General features: G+C 37.9%; 1 protein-coding gene across 2 annotated transcripts in view; it reads right to left on the minus strand.

Annotated features, from left to right (window-relative positions):
- Positions 1 to 3,093: 3,093 nt before the first annotated feature.
- The window catches only part of Tmprss15 (transmembrane serine protease 15), a 115,044-nt gene continuing 100,462 nt past the window's right edge, over positions 3,094 to 17,675 (minus strand). For both annotated transcript variants that reach the window (XM_036204173.1, XM_036204172.1), the window contains 4 exons: positions 15,609 to 15,790; positions 13,983 to 14,078; positions 5,928 to 6,067; positions 3,094 to 3,249 (listed from right to left, as the gene is read on the minus strand). In XM_036204173.1, coding sequence (XP_036060066.1) covers positions 3,094 to 3,249; positions 5,928 to 6,067; positions 13,983 to 14,078; positions 15,609 to 15,790 — 574 coding nt within the window. The remainder of the gene's footprint in view (positions 3,250 to 5,927; positions 6,068 to 13,982; positions 14,079 to 15,608; positions 15,791 to 17,675) is intronic.

The raw sequence follows: 17,675 nt of genomic DNA on the forward strand, positions 1-17,675 counted from the left end.
AATACTGAATTCACACAGACCCAAAGAAATCTTTCCATAGGGAAAACATTTTTGTTTTGTTTTATTTTGCAGAAATAGTTCATGTTCTTTCCATTTCTCTGCTTTTGCATAAGGTTTAGGAAATCTCTTCAGAAATAAGAAACTGTTTCATTGACTGTGCTATAAATCTCCTGAAACACTTAGAGGCAAGAACTGTCCAACTTCAATTGTGCAAGACACGTGCCTTACAATTATTCTTAATTTAAAATTAAACTGATTTTTGTAATAAAATATCTTTACTAATAGTTGTATAGACACCAATGTAGTTTATCTTGAAAAAAAAAAAATGTGTCCACAGTACAAATCACAGGTCTTCACACGTTGCCTATAGAATTGCAAGTTGAGTTGTTCTGTGAGTGTCTGGAATCAATGTGGCTCCTCCCTGTCAACCAAACAGGATGAATGTTTAAGGATCTGGATTGAACCTAGAGTCAGACCACTGCAGTTCGGCTAACGTTTTCCTAAGTGAATTTTGTTTTCCTAAGTGAATTTAGCTTGTATTGATATGTAGGGCCGAATGGTTTTCAGCAGTGTGATGCTAAGCAGAACACACAGATATTACAGATTATGAACAAAACAACACAAAAATTACAAGTCACACCAATTAATGGGCTAGAGGTCACTGATGTTTGGATAACTTTGGTGAGGGTTTATTTATGATTGTGAACTGTGGCTCCCTTCCGTCTGATTGAATTTCTTCAACAAAGTAGCATTTGTTCTTCTCAAGAGAGAGTTGTAACTATTTTGTCTGCGATTGTCCCTGTGTTACTTTTAACCAAATAAAAAGTTCTTGTTTCTGAGGAATGACCATTGTTTGGTGTGGCCTAAATTCTTAAGTGAACAAAATGCATTATGTGTTTGCTCATTACCTGAAGATGCAAACAAACATTCCATGTGAAGAACACGGAAAGCAAGGGCATAGAGTAAACAGGGAAACTTCATGGTTTCTGTCAGTCTTTTTCAGTCGGACAATAAAGTAGTTTCCTTGAGCAGTTTTCCAAAAAAAGAGGCAAAAAAGGACCTCAGACCTTTTGCTACTGCTTGGAGACTGAGAACGGGCAACTGCTTTCTAAGTTCGGCCGTCCTCATTCAGTCCCCATCCTTCCTGCGCTTCTCCATCTTTTGGGTCTGATGGGCGGCCAGCTGCTTGGATTTATGCTTTCTCTCCATGCCAACTCCGCCCGTTTCTTCCTCTAGTTAGAACTGTGAGAAGGGAAACTGGGCTTTGCCTTGGTGCCACCGGAACTCTAACAGCTGGAGGGTGGAAGTACACAGGGATAGGGGAAGCTGTTGTTGCCCCTTTTGTTATTATACAGGACAGGACAACTTATGGTGTCAGTGACAAACTCCATCTGTGACAGGGGCGGGAAAACACATTTCCTTCCTATTAGAAGATGACAGCGACACCGTCCTACAGGTTTCTGAAAGTTTTAGCTGGCCCATGAAAAACAGACCTACACGTGATGTAACCGCTCTGTATTTTCAGAGCATAGTTTAAATACAGGTTGGGAAATGCCATCAAATATGGAGCTGCCTTCAAGTATTCAAAACAAACAACACACCCACTCTTTATGCTCCTTTGCCCTTGCTAGGATCAGGTTTTAGTAAGTTTGTGTAAAAAAGAATGTGTTCAAAGACCCCTGATTATTTATGCTGTTACTTATGGGAATATCTAGTCTTCCATCAACTTTTCAATCCTTCTTTTAATGATGTGTTTTCCATGCTCTGACTGTCTTTAGGTACAATATGATTGTCTCTTGAACTCTGTCCTCAACCTTCAGGGTCATTCCTATCTGCATAGTTATTTCCAGTGTCTCTTAATTATGCTGATTGTAATCATTCTCTCTAAGTATAGCTAAAACTTCCTTCCTTCCTTTGTTTCTTCCTTTGTTCCTTCATTCCTTCATTCGTTCCTTCGTTCCTTGGTTCCTTCATTCCTTCGTTCGTTCGTTCGTTCCTTCATGACAATTGCTTCCTTTTATTCAACTCATTTGAATCCCATTTACCCTTCCATTTTTTCAATTCATGCAACCATATGTGTGCATGTGTGCTTATGAAATATGCCTCTCTGTGTGCACACATGTACATTTTGTGTTAAGTTGCTATGGATTTCAGCAGATTCCGTGCCAAAAACTGTACTGACATTTGGAGTTACTCCGGAAATGATCCAGGAGATTAAAGCAGTAAAGCAAATTGATTCATTACACATTGTTGGCTTTCACGGGCAGTTCAGCTGCGCCTGAACAATTTTTTTCATGGTAAAGATAGTCTGTAAACATACAAACCAAGAAAAACTTATAATAGCTGAATTTCTTCAAAATACCTGCTCATTTTTGAGATTTAAAAAAAGCACCAGCCTGAAGTAAATGGTTAAGTTCCAATGACTCCAATAAAGACCATTTGGGTAGAATAGCATTGTTAGGCAGTCTACTTTTATGTTGATGCTCCATCAGGAGAGAGACATATGTGTGTTTTCTTTACTGGATGAAAGTGATAGTTATGATGAGATCGTGTTTTCAATAGGAGTTTACAGTAAATGTACTTTTATGAGCAGGGAAAATATTGCATGTAAATAGAAATGCACACAGATGCCAGGGCAAGAAAACAAGGATGACTCTGATGGTGCACAAAACTGAAACCAGATAAGTTACATCAGTTCATTTCAAACAACATCATACTTCAGGCAAACTATTACATTTCATTTTCTTTACCTATTTTTGATTAAATGTGTGGAAAATGTCTTAAAATAATAACCCTTCACACAAAAGAAAGTGGCAAAATGATTCAAAACAAAGAAATGATAATGGCTATAAAATAATAATTGTTTATAATGAAACAAGAATGCATTTTAGAGTTGCTTTTTGTTATAAAGATTGATTTTGATTTCTTATTTTGTCTCTTCCTCATCCCAGTACTTTCATGATTTAGTTGAAAACAAAAGCTTGTTTTTTTCTTCTCATGGAACAATCAGTTGCCATGCTACTTTGAGCAAAAAGGAAAAACAAATAAACAAACAAAAACTGCCCAATTTTCACATTTTGGTCAGGAAATTGTCTAATGTAGAAAACTTTGTATCCACTCAATAAACCCTGAGACCCGGGCATATACCCCAGGGCGATTAGGCAGTGCACATTGGACTCCAAATGATGTCACACCAACAAGAAACCACCTGTTGTTTTCTTGGCACATTAACGGTCCTCCCGAATCACCCTAAAGTGTGAATAACAAAGAAAAGTTATGGGTACATGGCCAATCAGTATAAACAACTGTGCTAAGTTCACCAATCAAAATATAAATGTACAGAAATATGATCGATTGCCAGATGTTTCTGTATCCTTACCACCAGTCTAGTCTTCAGAAATTTGCTCCTCAAGGAGAGGGGGCAAATTGTAACAATAAAAAGTTTATCATTCTGAAGGAGCATTTCTTAGCAAGTAACTCCTCACTTTCATTACTGTATTTCAATGTACTTAGACATTCTCTAAAGTGCTACAATAAAAAGTCACGTCAATATCAACATACTAATCACTTTATTAAGTAACATGTGAAGTATCAGAAAAAGCCTTCACATGAAAGGCAAAACTATTCCACAACAGGATTTTAGAAGAGTGAAGAACTCACACATGGTTTAGGATTTAGTTCTCCTATATGACTGAAAGTTTTGTCAAATATCAATCAGATTTGAAAACCTTATCATTTCAACCTAAGTAAGCAAATCTCATGTTTTCTAGTAATCAGAACATGTGTTTTCATTCAGTTATAGGAGGGTAGCATTTTGTTGTTGTTTTGAGACAGAGTTTCTCCATGTAGTTTTGGTGCCTGTCCTGGATCTTGCTCTGTAAACCAGGTTGGCTTTGAACTCACAGAAATCTGCCTGGCTCTGCCTCCAGAGTGTGAGGATTAAAGGCATGTGCCACTGTCACCCCGCTGAGGGTAGCTTTTTGTCATAGGGTAAGTGATATAAGTGATGTTTCACCCTGTCCAATTAACCACATAGGTCTTATTTGTACATAATGATTCCTCTCTAATGAGCCTAGAGATGGTATGGGCATGAAATAGCTTTATTTATTATGAAAAACAGACAAATATTTCTCACGTATCAGTTATGCAAAGGATTCTGGTTGTTTATTTGTCTCTTTCTTTCTTTCTTTCTTTCTTTCTTTCTTTCTTTCTTTCTTTCTTTCTTTTTTTGAGACAGGACCTCACTGTGTATGTAGCTTTTTCTGGCCTGGAACTGGCTATGTAGATCTGACTAACAATGAGCTTACAGAGATCTGCCTGCCTCTGCTGAAATTTAAGGCATGTACTACCCAGCAAGTTATTTATTTTTATACTACAAAACAATATGAAACTCTATATAATTGATGAAAATCACTGTTGTAATAGTGCATTTAAAATTTGGCTAATGTTAGGAATTATCCTGCAACACCTCTTGGTGCTATATTTAAAGGGAAAAAAGTGGTGTGAAGCTACTGGTAAATAATGAAGTTTCTGAATGAACAATGAAATGACATTCATCTACTTATCAATGAGAAAATATTCTATAGTCTCTCTTATTGACTGTAAATTCAGAAGACTAGTTCAAATTTGCAAAGGAACTGGGTCTGCCTGATGGGAAAAATTTTTAGGATAAAAAAACGATTCAATGAATGTATTCAAACAATGATATGTTTAACATTTTAAATACTATGTTATTATTTTACCAGTTAATATTAACGTTGAACCAAGAAAATTATGTGGCAATCTAGGGTGATGCTTACTCAATTATAACAACATTCTATTGCATAAAATATTTCTATGCATTAGGAATTTCTCCCTTGCTACTGACTAGCATGCTTAGATCCGGTAGAAAGCAGAGCCAAGCATGAGATTTCACAGATGTGGAATGAGTTACTGGCATAATGTAACTATAAGATCAATAGCATTAAGCCACCATATTTTCTACCTCATTTGTGAGGTGTCTGCATGCAATCCCTATTAACTGTAATGGAAGTTGTATAGCTGACTTCCTTCTTGCAACTTATTCTATAAATCATATCTTAAGTGGTAATGTATCTTATCTTTAGCACATTTTTCATTTTATAAGGAAAGCCTAAAGATCCAGAGGTAAATTTTAAACAATTGTAAAGCTCTTTAATTTGTATTGAATTTCCAACTGTTCATCAAAGCAGAATAAATGTAAAGCCAGGCTGAAGGTTTAACGTGACTGGAGACATTGATTTAACTGGGAAAAAAACTACAAAAAAGTGTTGTCAAATTGTGTTATATATGTTTTACTATATGAAACAAGTTGCTACACTGTAACACAGTAAAGCCATTTTCTCACAATATAATTGGTTACTCTCACAGGTATGAATTACTCATTTTTAACACTTTGCAGTTTAATTTAATGCAGTAGATTGGGATGCATTAATATCTTATTAATTTCCAAATAATTAAGAACTGCCAGAAAATGTATTTAATAAGTCTCCTAATAAAATCTCCTAATTGCCAGGTGATGGTGGTGCATGTCTTTAATCCCAGCACTCGGGAGGCAGAGCCAGGCGGATCTCTGTGAGTTTGAGGCCAGCCTGGTCTACAGAGCGAGATCCAGGAAAGGCGCAAAGCTACACAGAGAAACCCTGTCTCGAAAAACCAAAAAAAAAAAAAAAAAAAAAAAAATCTCCTAATTAGTTTTCAGTGTTTGCAAATTGCCTTATATATGACATCTTACTTAACCCTCTCAATGAATGACAAGCAGCTTGTGTAAAGTCACTCATTGTCAGTGATTGAATTTACCATGAAAGATGTGGAGCTGTGGATTGTTAGTGATTTCTTAACTTCCAAATTATAGCTAAGCAAAGAAAATGCTATCTAAATGTATATGATGATGACTATCCTATATTTACCTGACAAGTGTCTATACCTCCTTCTTCATATCCCACACATATCATATTTTCTGTGATGTTATATTCTGGCAGCTGTTGTTGACACTTCTCATTGGATATAAGAGGAACATCGGCTTCTTTCAGGACATCAACAGTAGAACCTGTGTAAAATGAGTGGTGCAGACAGCCAGTCAGTAGTGATTAACAGGCATCCTTGAATGAAACACCATACATCTGATTTATTCCAGCACTTTGCTCTCATTATCAAGTACTGTGTGGATGTATGATGCAACTAACTATTAACTCTGCACTTTAAAGTACATAGTGAAGCCACCTGCACACTTCGGCAAATGGGTAACAGCAACACATTTCTTTCTTTCGTAAGGGGTAGTAGGAATCATGGATTGGACTAGGGTGGTCTTTAGGCATTTTGAAGGATTTTAAAGAGTTCCAGTATTGCTCATAGAAATGAAGTCTGCTAGCACAAAGGGTCCATTCATGGAAATCAGCACCAACTTGGAGATTGAGAAGAGCTTTTCATTCAGCACCTGAGGAGCTGCTCCCTCCTGGATAGTGACATTCAGCTTCTTCGTGGTTCTGTGTGTATGAGCAGGTGCACATTGAGCGGAGGACAAAGCTCTGATGAACTGTGCTCTGCTCTGGGGGCAATCAGCTTGCCATCCCGTGCAGGCAAAGAAGAAGGAAGTATATTTTAGCATTGTGTATTTGCATTTGTTTTATGTAACTAATCATTCACTGGAAGTGTGAATCTCTGCTTACTGAACAACTATTCCCAAGAGGCTTGTGAAACAGACAGGTGTTAGTTCCTCCAGAAAAGGTACATAAGCACTCCCTCATGATTAGCAATTCTGTTTGGCATGGCAAAAAAGGTAGAAAGTTAAGGGTTATTTGTTACACCTGTCAGGCAGTATTGTAAAAACATATACAATCTCATGTTGAGCTAAGTTTCACTTACATATGAAGAAAATTAAGATATTGAGGAAAAGAAACAACACACACACACACACACACACATAATCTGTGTATGTTGGTGAACATGTAGCTATTTGTTATCTAGGGAAAGATACTGTCCACAGTCTGCCCTCTTCTCTACTTACATCAAACAGTTCTGCCATGGGTGATTTAACTGTATAGGAAGGACAGTGAAACCAGAGCGGGGAAGAAAATGGACAAATAGCTATTGCCTCCATGGTGTCAGCCAAGTGAACAACACGGCCCACCACTGGCTTCCAAAACCTGTCAGATTTTGAGTTAAGAAAAAAACACAGGAGAATGAACTATAGAAGAAAGTTCAACCACTCTCTATCATTTATCCTATGAAGATCAAGGATGAGTGCCCAGACCTTAGCTTTACAATAAAACCAGAAGCCCCTCTTTGTTCTTGTCCCTGGATACAAAATCTGTTTGACTAAGTAACAGAACCCTTTAGGAAAGGAAACTGTGAGCAATGTTTATGTGTTTCATATTTCTTTCTTTTATAAAATTTTATTTTTATTACTTTTGAGTTATGTGCATGTGGATGTGGATGTGCACAAGAGTGCAGGTGGCAGAGATACACAGAAGAGATGTCTGATCCCCCAGAGCTAGAGCTAAGGGCAGTGAGTTAGGAGCTAACTAACCTGGGTGTTGGGATGTGAACTCAGGTCCTCTGCAAGAGCAGTGTACACTTTTAACTGATAAACCATCTTTCCAACATATTTATTTCTTTATATTAGTTTCCATGTGGATGATTGAGAATACACACACACACACACACACACACACACACACACACACACACACACAAATATAAAAAGATATATGGCCAAATTTGGTTATTTGAAAGTGCTGATTGCCTAACTTTAAAGTTTTCTCCTCATTTCTTTCTAGTGAAAAATATACTCCCAAAGATCTTAGCTAATTAATTAGTAAAATAAACTTATAAGATCAGAAAATGGGGTTTTATGAAATTGCATAGCTATAAATCATAAGGCAAAATTAATAAAATTCATGAAAAAATGTAAGAAGGAATAAAACATGGTCTGACTATTTTATTCTAAATGTTTTCTGATGCTCTTTGCCTCTCCTGGCTCCACTCTGCCTTTAGAGACATTTTAATTTAATTAAACGTATATTTTAGGAATAATAAGCAAGCCACACTTGCTCAGATCCAAAACATCTTCCATGGAATAAAGAGTCTTAAATTTTATTAGCAGATAATTTGTTCTTGGTGTCTACATTGTAGCTATAAATTGTTCTTTTGAAATTTGAAAGTCAAAACATCTGTTTAGCAATCATTTTACTATTTAAGTTTCAAATTTAATAAGTCATGACTTTTTCAAGTAAAGGAAATACAAAAATATGGTCTTGAATATACGTTTTGGACAGTGGCAATGAGCTACTGTCAACCAGACAATGTTACTGTTGTAGATTATTATGCTGAGTCACCAGGCAGGTGAGCACTGGCCTCATAACTGGATGCTTTCTTGATAAGCAAAGTTTCCCTCCCCATTTTTAAAGAACATTTTGACCCCCCTTTCTCATAGAATCCTTCTTCTCTCTTTTCAACTGGACTTCTAGGGCTTGGCCTGGTGCTTGGCTGTGGACCTCTGCATCTGCTTCTATCAGTTACTGGATGAAGGCTCTATGATGACAGTTAGGGTATTCACCAATCTCATTACCGGGGCAGGCCAGTTCAAGCACCCTCTCCACTATTGCTAGTAGTCTAAGCTGGGGTCATCCTTGTGGATTCCTGGGAACTTCCTAGCACCCGGTTTCTCCCTTTCCCTATGATGTCTCCCTCTATCATGGTCTCTCTTTCATTGCTCTCCCACTCAAGATCATGACTGGGCAAACCTTCAGGGATAACCAAACCAAACTAGTGGGAACTCATGAACTTTAGACCAACAGCTGTGGAGCCTCCATGGGACTGGACTAGACCCTCTGCATAAGCAAGACGATTGTATAGCCCTATCTACATAAGGGGCCCCTGGCAGTAGGATCAGGATCCATTCCTGGTGCATGAGCTGGCTTTTTGGTGGGACACCTTGCACAGCCTTGATACAGGGGGAGGGACTTGGACCTGCCTCAACTTAATGTATTTGTGTGTTTTCTTTTTAAATACATCTGGGACATTTACCTATCATAGCTTTAATTTATGAGTACAGAAGTCACATGATCCTGCCAGATAATAGTGCCCTTCCTTTTTTTTGTGACTCAGACTTCTTTATTACTCCCTGATTATACAGACACAAGGAAACACAATTAGGCTCAGAGACTCATTAACAAAATAAAGACAATTCGCCACTGGACATTTACTATGCAGATCCTAGGGACTGGCGACCCTTTAGGACAGGATGGGGACCTGTGTTGGCATTCTGGCCGACCTGTGGGAGACCAGCCCTGTGTGTGTTCTGACTTAAAACTTATTTTTAAGAAAAAACTCCACCTTTTCCCCTCTCTCTCTATTCAGAGGTAGGCACCTCTCCAGCTTGAGCTCCCTCCCTCCCTATCTTTCTCTCTTTCCCTCTCGCATCTCTTCCCCCACCAAATAAAACTCTTCACTGAGCACTGTCTGCCTGGCATCTCTGTCTCTCACCCGCCATGGGCCGCCTTGGCTCCACTCGCCAGGGACTCCGAGTGCTGTATAATAACAGGACCTTTGTCTGTCTCCTGGAGGTGTTAATGTGCAGGTGGCCAGTCAGAATTGGGAGTCCTGAAGTATAGTGCCCCACAGTCAGGTGGCCAACAAGCTGGGTTCGGTGCTTTCTTATAGAAACCCCAATAATCTGTAAGAGGAAGGAAGAGGATGAGGAGTTTAAAGCTAACCTGGGCTACATTGAAAAGACAGAAAGAGAGCCTGGCGGTGGTGGTGCATGCCTTTAATCCCAGCACTCGGGAGGCAGAGGCAGGCGGATCTCTGTGAGTTCAAGGCCAGCCTGGTCTACAAACTGAGTTCCAGGAAACCCTGTCTTGAAAAAGACAGAAAGAGAATGGAAAAGAACTATGCTTATCCCCCATTCTGTTGTTGTTTGTTGTCTTTTGTTCTGCTTCAGACATCTTTGATGTCCCCACAGTGCATCCCATCCTAAGTACCCTGGATCGCCCTCTGCTGCCCATTCTCCAAAACTCCCTTCTTCAACCCTTGGCTTTGCATACATTGTTGCTTTGAAAACTTTACCTATAACCCACTGGGATGCACAATTGGGATGATGTCAGATTAGCTTCAGTCCACTTGGATGTAGAGAAGTCTTAGCCAACAAGAGGTGAGACAAGACAGTATCTTTCCATTCCTGTGTACAGTCAAAGAACTGCCCTGACCATGATCTCGAGGACGAGATTCATGATGAGAAGTACACCACAGACAGAATATCAGGTTCTCAGTCTCTGACTTTTACTTTGTATGGAGGAGAAAGGCCCTGCGTTTAATCCCAGCACTTGGGAGGCAAAGCCAGGCCAATCTTTGTGAGTCCGAGGCCAGCCTGGTCTACAGAGTGAGTTCCAGTACAGCCAGGACTGTTTCACAGAGAAACGCTGTCTTGAAAAAAAAAGAAAAAGAGCCAGCCCTGACAGGAGCTATAGTTTGAAATGTAGAACACTCTTTCTGACTCCACAAGACCCTTAACCTCACTGTGCTCATCAATGTCAGCCCCCATGTTCTGTCCCCACTGCATACAATTTCATTTCCACCACACTGAGCAGTGTCCAAAACTATGTGTTCTAGGGTCCTCTGGATGAGAGGCCTGTCCCTGTGCCTTCATTTCTTAGTACCCAGAAAGAATTTACCCTGAGCAATTACAAAGTGTTATCTCCAGTTCATAGAAATAATGCTCACCAGAGTCAAAACAGGGATTGCTACTGAAGCAGATTGACCTGAGCTGCAGTACATTGACAAGTGTGCTCTTCAGCTCAGCACAACATTGGGAAAATTCCTCTACCTCAATATAACCAGAGTGATCATAGACCGCTTTAGGAGCAGGGTACAGCTCCTTGGTCAGCTGGCTTAGGTTGGCAGTGTGGTACAGAAGGTCTTTCAGGTCATTGGTGGAAATTTCATTGTCATAGAGACTGATGCTGGTCACAGGGAGCATTGGCTCAGGGCAGGGAGAAGGACCCTGACCTCAGGGTCCTTCATCCTACAATCTTCTAATTCCAGGGTCTGCAGAGTGTCTGCAACACTCTGTAAGAAAACTTTGAGAGGCATGAAATTCAAATCACTTAAATTGACAGCTCTCAGGTACAGATGTTTAAGCTGACAGTGACCCCACTGGGCAAAGAACTCCAAGTCCGACTGTGAGAAATTGCAGAAAGAGGTGGACAGGGACTCCAATGGGGTCTTCGGCACCTAAGCAACTCTTTTATGTGGTCATTGAGGAAATAGACATCATCTATGGTGGCATGCTTGAGACAGTTGAGTTTGGACAACAGAGAAATGATCTTGTGGACATACATCTCGTCCCTGTCAGTTGCAGGAGTGTGGGTGTAGACTTAGAAGATATGGACTAGCATGATTTTGTAAATATTTCTCATCTTGCTGATGAAAGGTACAAAAATGGCCAGTTTGGAGAGATCACACACTGTATTCAGTTCCAACTCCTTGATGAACTCCTGTTGTAAAATTTTGAAGACCTTCTTTCTTGACAATGCAGCCTTTTTCTGTACCAATCCTCAGCCTCATACAGCACAATTTCAGGGGATCTCTTATCTTCTCTGCCCATTCCAACAACTGTGTTTGGTATTCATCCGCATCCGCAGGTAGGTGAAGATCAGTGACAGCCTTCAAACGTTGCCTCCTCAGTGTGCATTGAGGAAGGCCCTCCACTACTAGCTCCTCAGGCAAAGCTTCTGTTGAGTGGTTTCCACCATCTCTTCTAGTCTGCACATCCCAGAAATCATGGTACACATTCCTCAAGTCAACCACATGAAGCTTCTGCCCTCTGGAGGGAGACTTTCTTTGCAGCCATGTGCCTACTCCATCCAACATAGCCTGGTAGATCTCCAAGTTGGGGCTCTTCATCAGCAACCCAACAGAAAGGCAAGGTTGCCAGTCTCTCACCAGGGCCTTAATCATCTCTAGTTTTCTCTGAGTGTTGGCCTCATTCAACAGTATGGGAAATAACCCCATTGACTGGTCCTGTAGAGTAGATATGGCCAAGGTCTCATTAAGCTCATTAAGCTTTGCACTGCCAGTTGCAGGAGTGTGGGTGGGGCCTGGAAGCTCATTTTGATGGATGTTTAGGGAGATGATCCCGGCCTGGACATGGGTGACAAGCTCCAGAGCTCTGAGTGTCTTCTCTGACTCCAATGGCCAGTGCCCTCCCTTTTTGCTTAGCCTTACTGAGCATTCAAAACTTTGTTCATGATGTGGTAGTCTTGGAAGGAATTTTGTAAGCCATTATGTTTTGATGGTATAAATATCTGTGCTATATCATATCATTCATTCATTCATACACACATACATATATGTATATTCTAGTTAACTATAGTTTTTAAACACTTCTTATATATTACAAAAGAAAATAGTAATGCCATAAAGTAGGGTTCAAGTATACATTATTTAATATTTGAGGCATATCATCTATCTCCTCAAGCATTTATCCTTTTCTATGATGGATCTTCAGAATTGTTTATTCTATACTTTGAAGTGAATAGAACACCATTGTTGTCCATAATTCCCTTACTGCAGTGATCACTCTGGACACGCTTGTTTCTGTATAATTATCATGAATTTCATCAATCTAGCCTCCTCTGCCACTCCTCCCAGTCTCTAATAATGATTTGCTGTCAACTTTCATGCCTTCAACTTTTAGGTTTCCCCACATAAGTGAGATCATATATTACTTGGGTTAGTATGCTTAGTTTCACTTAAAATAATCCTTAATTTCAAACACACTGTCACAAATTTCAATATTTCATCATTTTATGACCAAATAGCATTGCATTGTGAAAATGTGCTAGTGAATATATGCTACATTTATTTACTTTCTTTTTGTGTATGTGTTTTTGACATAGTATCTCACCATGTAGTCAAGGCTAGCCCTAAACACCCAAAGCTCCTTCCTCAGTCTCCACCTGGTTCATGGATTTACCAGTCCAAACCACTATGTCTAATTACTACATTTTCTTTATCTATTCACTAGACAAAGAATTTGTTTCCTTTTCTTGCCTATTAGGAACTACGTTGCAGTGAACATGCCATGTGGAGGTCTTAGTATGCTCATGCTAATTTCATTTCCTTTGGATGTCATATGCGGTAGGAATACTTTTCAATGATGTGGCAGTTTTATTCTGAAATTTGGAGGGACATTTGTGATATTTCCCCAAAGGCTGTACTAATTTAGACTCCCACAAGAAATGTCCACAATTCCATTTTCTTTATTTCCTCATCAGCACTTACTTTTTCTTTTCTTGTTATAAGCTGTTCTTACTGGGGCTAAGGTGATATCTATGTGGTTGTTTTGACTTCTATTCCCAAGGTGATTGCTGACGTGGCTCAAGTATATTTAATGTGCATCAGATTTTTGTTTGAAAACATGCCATTAAGTAAATCTTAAGGAGTTAGTAATGTATAAATTTATGGTCTTCTGTTCATCGTATAGTTGAGATCTTTGCCAGCAGGAAGAAACAGTCCATTAAAGTTAACAAAGAACCTCTTTTTATTTTAGAGAATTTAAATGTGAGACTATAGCACTACAAATAGATAGCTTTGTTGATTGTAAAAGTGTAAAAGGTAGTAATTTCACTCTTGAGATGGGACTTCATTTGTGTAGGTAAACACAAATTTATAGAACCTTAGGTTATAGTCACTTCAATATCAGTGTTTCTTCATGCTAAGTTTACATAATAGTCTTGGTAGCACCTTGATTTCTCTGGGTTATAGGATTGGATTCTACACAATCTGAAAATATTTTGTGGTATTACATAACATAAACATGAATATAACCCCAATAATTGTTTTTGAATATTCTGCAAAAAATAGGTTAAGAGATATAAAAATATTGAAAATATCCATAGTAAATTTCAGTAGCATGTTTTTTTCTAGTATACATTTTCTTATTTTCAAATGTGATAACTTACCTTGAATTTCGGTATATCCCCAGCCAGCAATTGAACACATTCTCCCTGGAATGAATATTTGATTTTCTTCTGGTAAACAAATAGGCTGTATATAATCTAAAATATCAAGCAAAACAAAGTAAATAACAGAAAAAGAAAAAAAAACATAAATGTCACCCATGTTTCTAAAAAAAAAAAAAAAACTCAACCATTTACAACATTTGATCTAAAATGTTAGTATTTGAGTTTCACTATACCTGAACAACTTTAGATATTAAGGGGCAAAGGTGTTTTAGAGCAGTGTTGATTTGTCTGTGTTTGATGGTATGGTGAACTCTTGGGATTCTTCCCCATAATTCTCTAAATAATCTTTTATCATGTACATAACACCATAGTTCAGGATTTATCATTTGTATTTATTTTTAAATAACCATGGTACTCATTTGAAAGTCGCTCCAATTCTGTAAAATGTTGGAAATGTTCTTTTAAATTTTTGCTTATTTTCTTTTATATGTGTACATATGCATATATATGCATGCAAAAACACATATATTTACATATGTATGTGAAATTTCACACAGTTGCATGTTGAAGGCAAAGGACAGCTCTAGAGAGCCAGTTCTTTCCCATCATCTTGTGGGATCCACGAGTGAACTCTGGTCATCAGGCCCACACAAAAGTGCCTCTACTTGCTTGTCTCTGCCTGATGAGACATCTTGCTGGCCCCTTTAAAGTTCTTTCAAAATTTTAGTTGAGAAAAAAATATTGGAAAGTGTTTTAAAATATTTTTTGACACATAGAACCATATTAAAATCATATTTCTCCCAATTGTTTCAGTTGGGTCTTATGGAAGCATTGTGTTTGACTTCTCAGCATCAGCTGACAAGTCCTTTGGTTTTCAGTGAGCTTCTGATGCCCCCAAGATGTATGAAAGATACAGCAATGAAGACTACCCTTGAGGACAATGCAATGCTACTAAGGATTGTAACATTCTTCTTTTCCATAATCCACATGTAGACTGATCCCATAAACTCAATTCTCATATTAAACATGAATACAACCCTGATAGTTGTTTTATAAGATTCTGCAAAAAAAGAATTCATTTCACGTATGGTGGCAACGCTGCCCAACTGGGCTTTGGAAAAGACTTCATAGTAATTGTTAGGATGGAACAGAACAGAACTCATTAGGACAATTTCACTTTACCAAGTGAATTCTTGCATAATTTATAGGTGCTTGAGGCAATCCTTCATTGGTTGGTCTAGTAGTATTGTTGGGTCTCCTTTAAAACTGTTGCAATGTGGATAACATATTTCATTAACCTATTCTCTTTTCACTTGTGTCTTGCTTCATGCATTTTGGCAGATGGACCCATGTTTCTATTGTATGACAAAGATAGAGAGAGGCTTCTCTATGAGAAGACTCTAAGTGTTCATTTTACTAGACATCCAACTAGTTGGATTTAAGCACTATGATGAAGGAGATTTCATACACTTTCCTATATACTTCAATTGCTTTTAGGGTATAAAGATGTCTGCAGAAAATTACCAAATTTTATGAATTAGCACTGAATTGCTACAGATGATATTCCAAGTCTCATTTTGCATTGCTATGAACAGATGAGGTGACTAGATATCATTCTCTTACCTGTGTAATTCACTTTAAACTCAAGGTGCATCATAGCAATGTCATTGAACTTTCTTCGCTTATCATAATGAGGGTTTATGATAATTTGATCGATCACCCGTCTTGCTACTTGAGGAGAAGTCAGATTTGATTGCATATGCAGGCCCAGGAATGCTGTCCACCTGGTTGGATCTAAATTTCTTCTGAAGATTATAATAAGAAATTTTTTTTCAGTCTTTTTCATTGAGAACAGAACTTTCCAGAAGTTATCTAACAAAAAATTAGAACTGTATAGCATTCAATGGTATTTCTTGATCCTCTAAGGAATGTTCTTTTGAAAGTATTTTTTCTTATTATTTTTCACTGATATGAAAACTGGGACATATTTAGGGACTACCATTTGATGTTTTGATACAGATGCATATATGAAGTTGTAATGCTTAAGTCAAAGTAAGCATGTACATTTTCTCTAACATTTATTATTTTCTTGTGGTGAAATTATTCAAGATGCTTTCTTTCACCTTTTTGAAACATATGTCATTGTGCAATAGAAAACTAACTTCTATTTTATGTCCCAGCCTTACTTATTGAACAAATTCCCTTCTACTCTCCTCTGTGTATCTTTCCTAGCTTCTGGTAACCACTAGCATATTATTAATTTCATGTAAACCAACTTTGCTGGGTTCCACATTTGACTCCATTTTAATATTCCTAATCAGATTTCAGAAGCTTAATTAATGTCATTTTTCTTCTAATACGTCTCCTCTAACATCTTTTGACATTGTATTAGTTACTTTCCTATTGCTATGAAAAAAAAAAAAACACTATGAAAAAGGCAACCGATATAAGGAAGAGTTTATTTAGCTTCTGGTTTCAGAGAAATAGATAGAACAGCCCTCATAGGTATCATTTTAGTTGAAAAGAAGTGGTTCTATGTGTTTTTAAAATTTTATTTCTTCATAGATTCTACGTTCTAGGCAAAGTGGAAGAGCTGGGCTGGGACTATACCTCAGTGTGGAGCACTGGGTTAGCATGTGCAAGTCCTTTGGAGTGATCACCAGCTCTGAAGAAAAAAGGAGGTAGAGGGAACAATAACAGAAAGTAATAGAATAGAATAGAAAGAAGGAAAAAAATGAATGGAAATGAAATGATAGGAAGGAGGGAAGGAAGAAGACAGAAGATAAGTTGACAGCTGGTCATACTGATAGCAATCCCTAATCTTTTAGATGCTACTTGGATAAAGCTGCTTCAGGTATAGAAGTTGACTTATATCTGTCAAATTTCACCTTCATCTGCTAGGTGTGGTAAAAATGCTTGTCTTAGAATTAAAGGAAAGAGAAAGATTGGGAGGGAACAGAAAAGCATGAATTTCTGACTTGGCAATCACAAAGACTAGTACACATTTCCTAGGAATTCAGTATTGCACTAGATGGGTAAACCAGCCACATCCCCAAATAGTAGTGTTGCCTCAGGAACCAATGTTTTAGGAAATAAAAATAGCAAGAGAGTCAAGGAAGAGCAACATGACAGTGGATAGTGAAATAGACATTAGCACAGGTTGGATTTTGTAGTTGTAAACTGGAGCCCTCCTCTATTTTACAATTACTATAAATGGCACAAGAACAGCCACAAGTTTGTCTATAATCCTGCTTTGTCATATTTTGAACTCTATAGTTATTCTCTTCTGAATAAGATGAGGACCTCTAGAATATAGCCAATTATAATTTTAAGGAGTGAAAACTAAGATGTTTCTGAAATGGAAATTGATACTGATACTACAGAGTAAAAAAATTCTTCAAGAATTATCAAGAACAATCCTGAAAGAAACATCAGACCAAATTGGATAAAATTAATCAAATTTCAGCAGTTTAGACATCAGTTAATAATTATCACAATTATTCTAGTCACCATAATGACTTGGTAATGGAAGGGCACGAGTCTACAATAAGTGACAAAAAGCAATACTGAAATTAATAATTAATAATGAAAATGAATAGAAAATTAGGACACGCTCGATTTTTACTCTGTTTTTGAGTAAGTATAGATATTGTTGAAGTGCAAGAAAGAAAAAATACAAGGCACTGGGAG

The sequence above is a fragment of the Onychomys torridus genome, chromosome 12 (genome assembly GCF_903995425.1).
Source record: "Onychomys torridus chromosome 12, mOncTor1.1, whole genome shotgun sequence".
NCBI classification, from domain to species: Eukaryota; Metazoa; Chordata; class Mammalia; order Rodentia; family Cricetidae; genus Onychomys; species Onychomys torridus.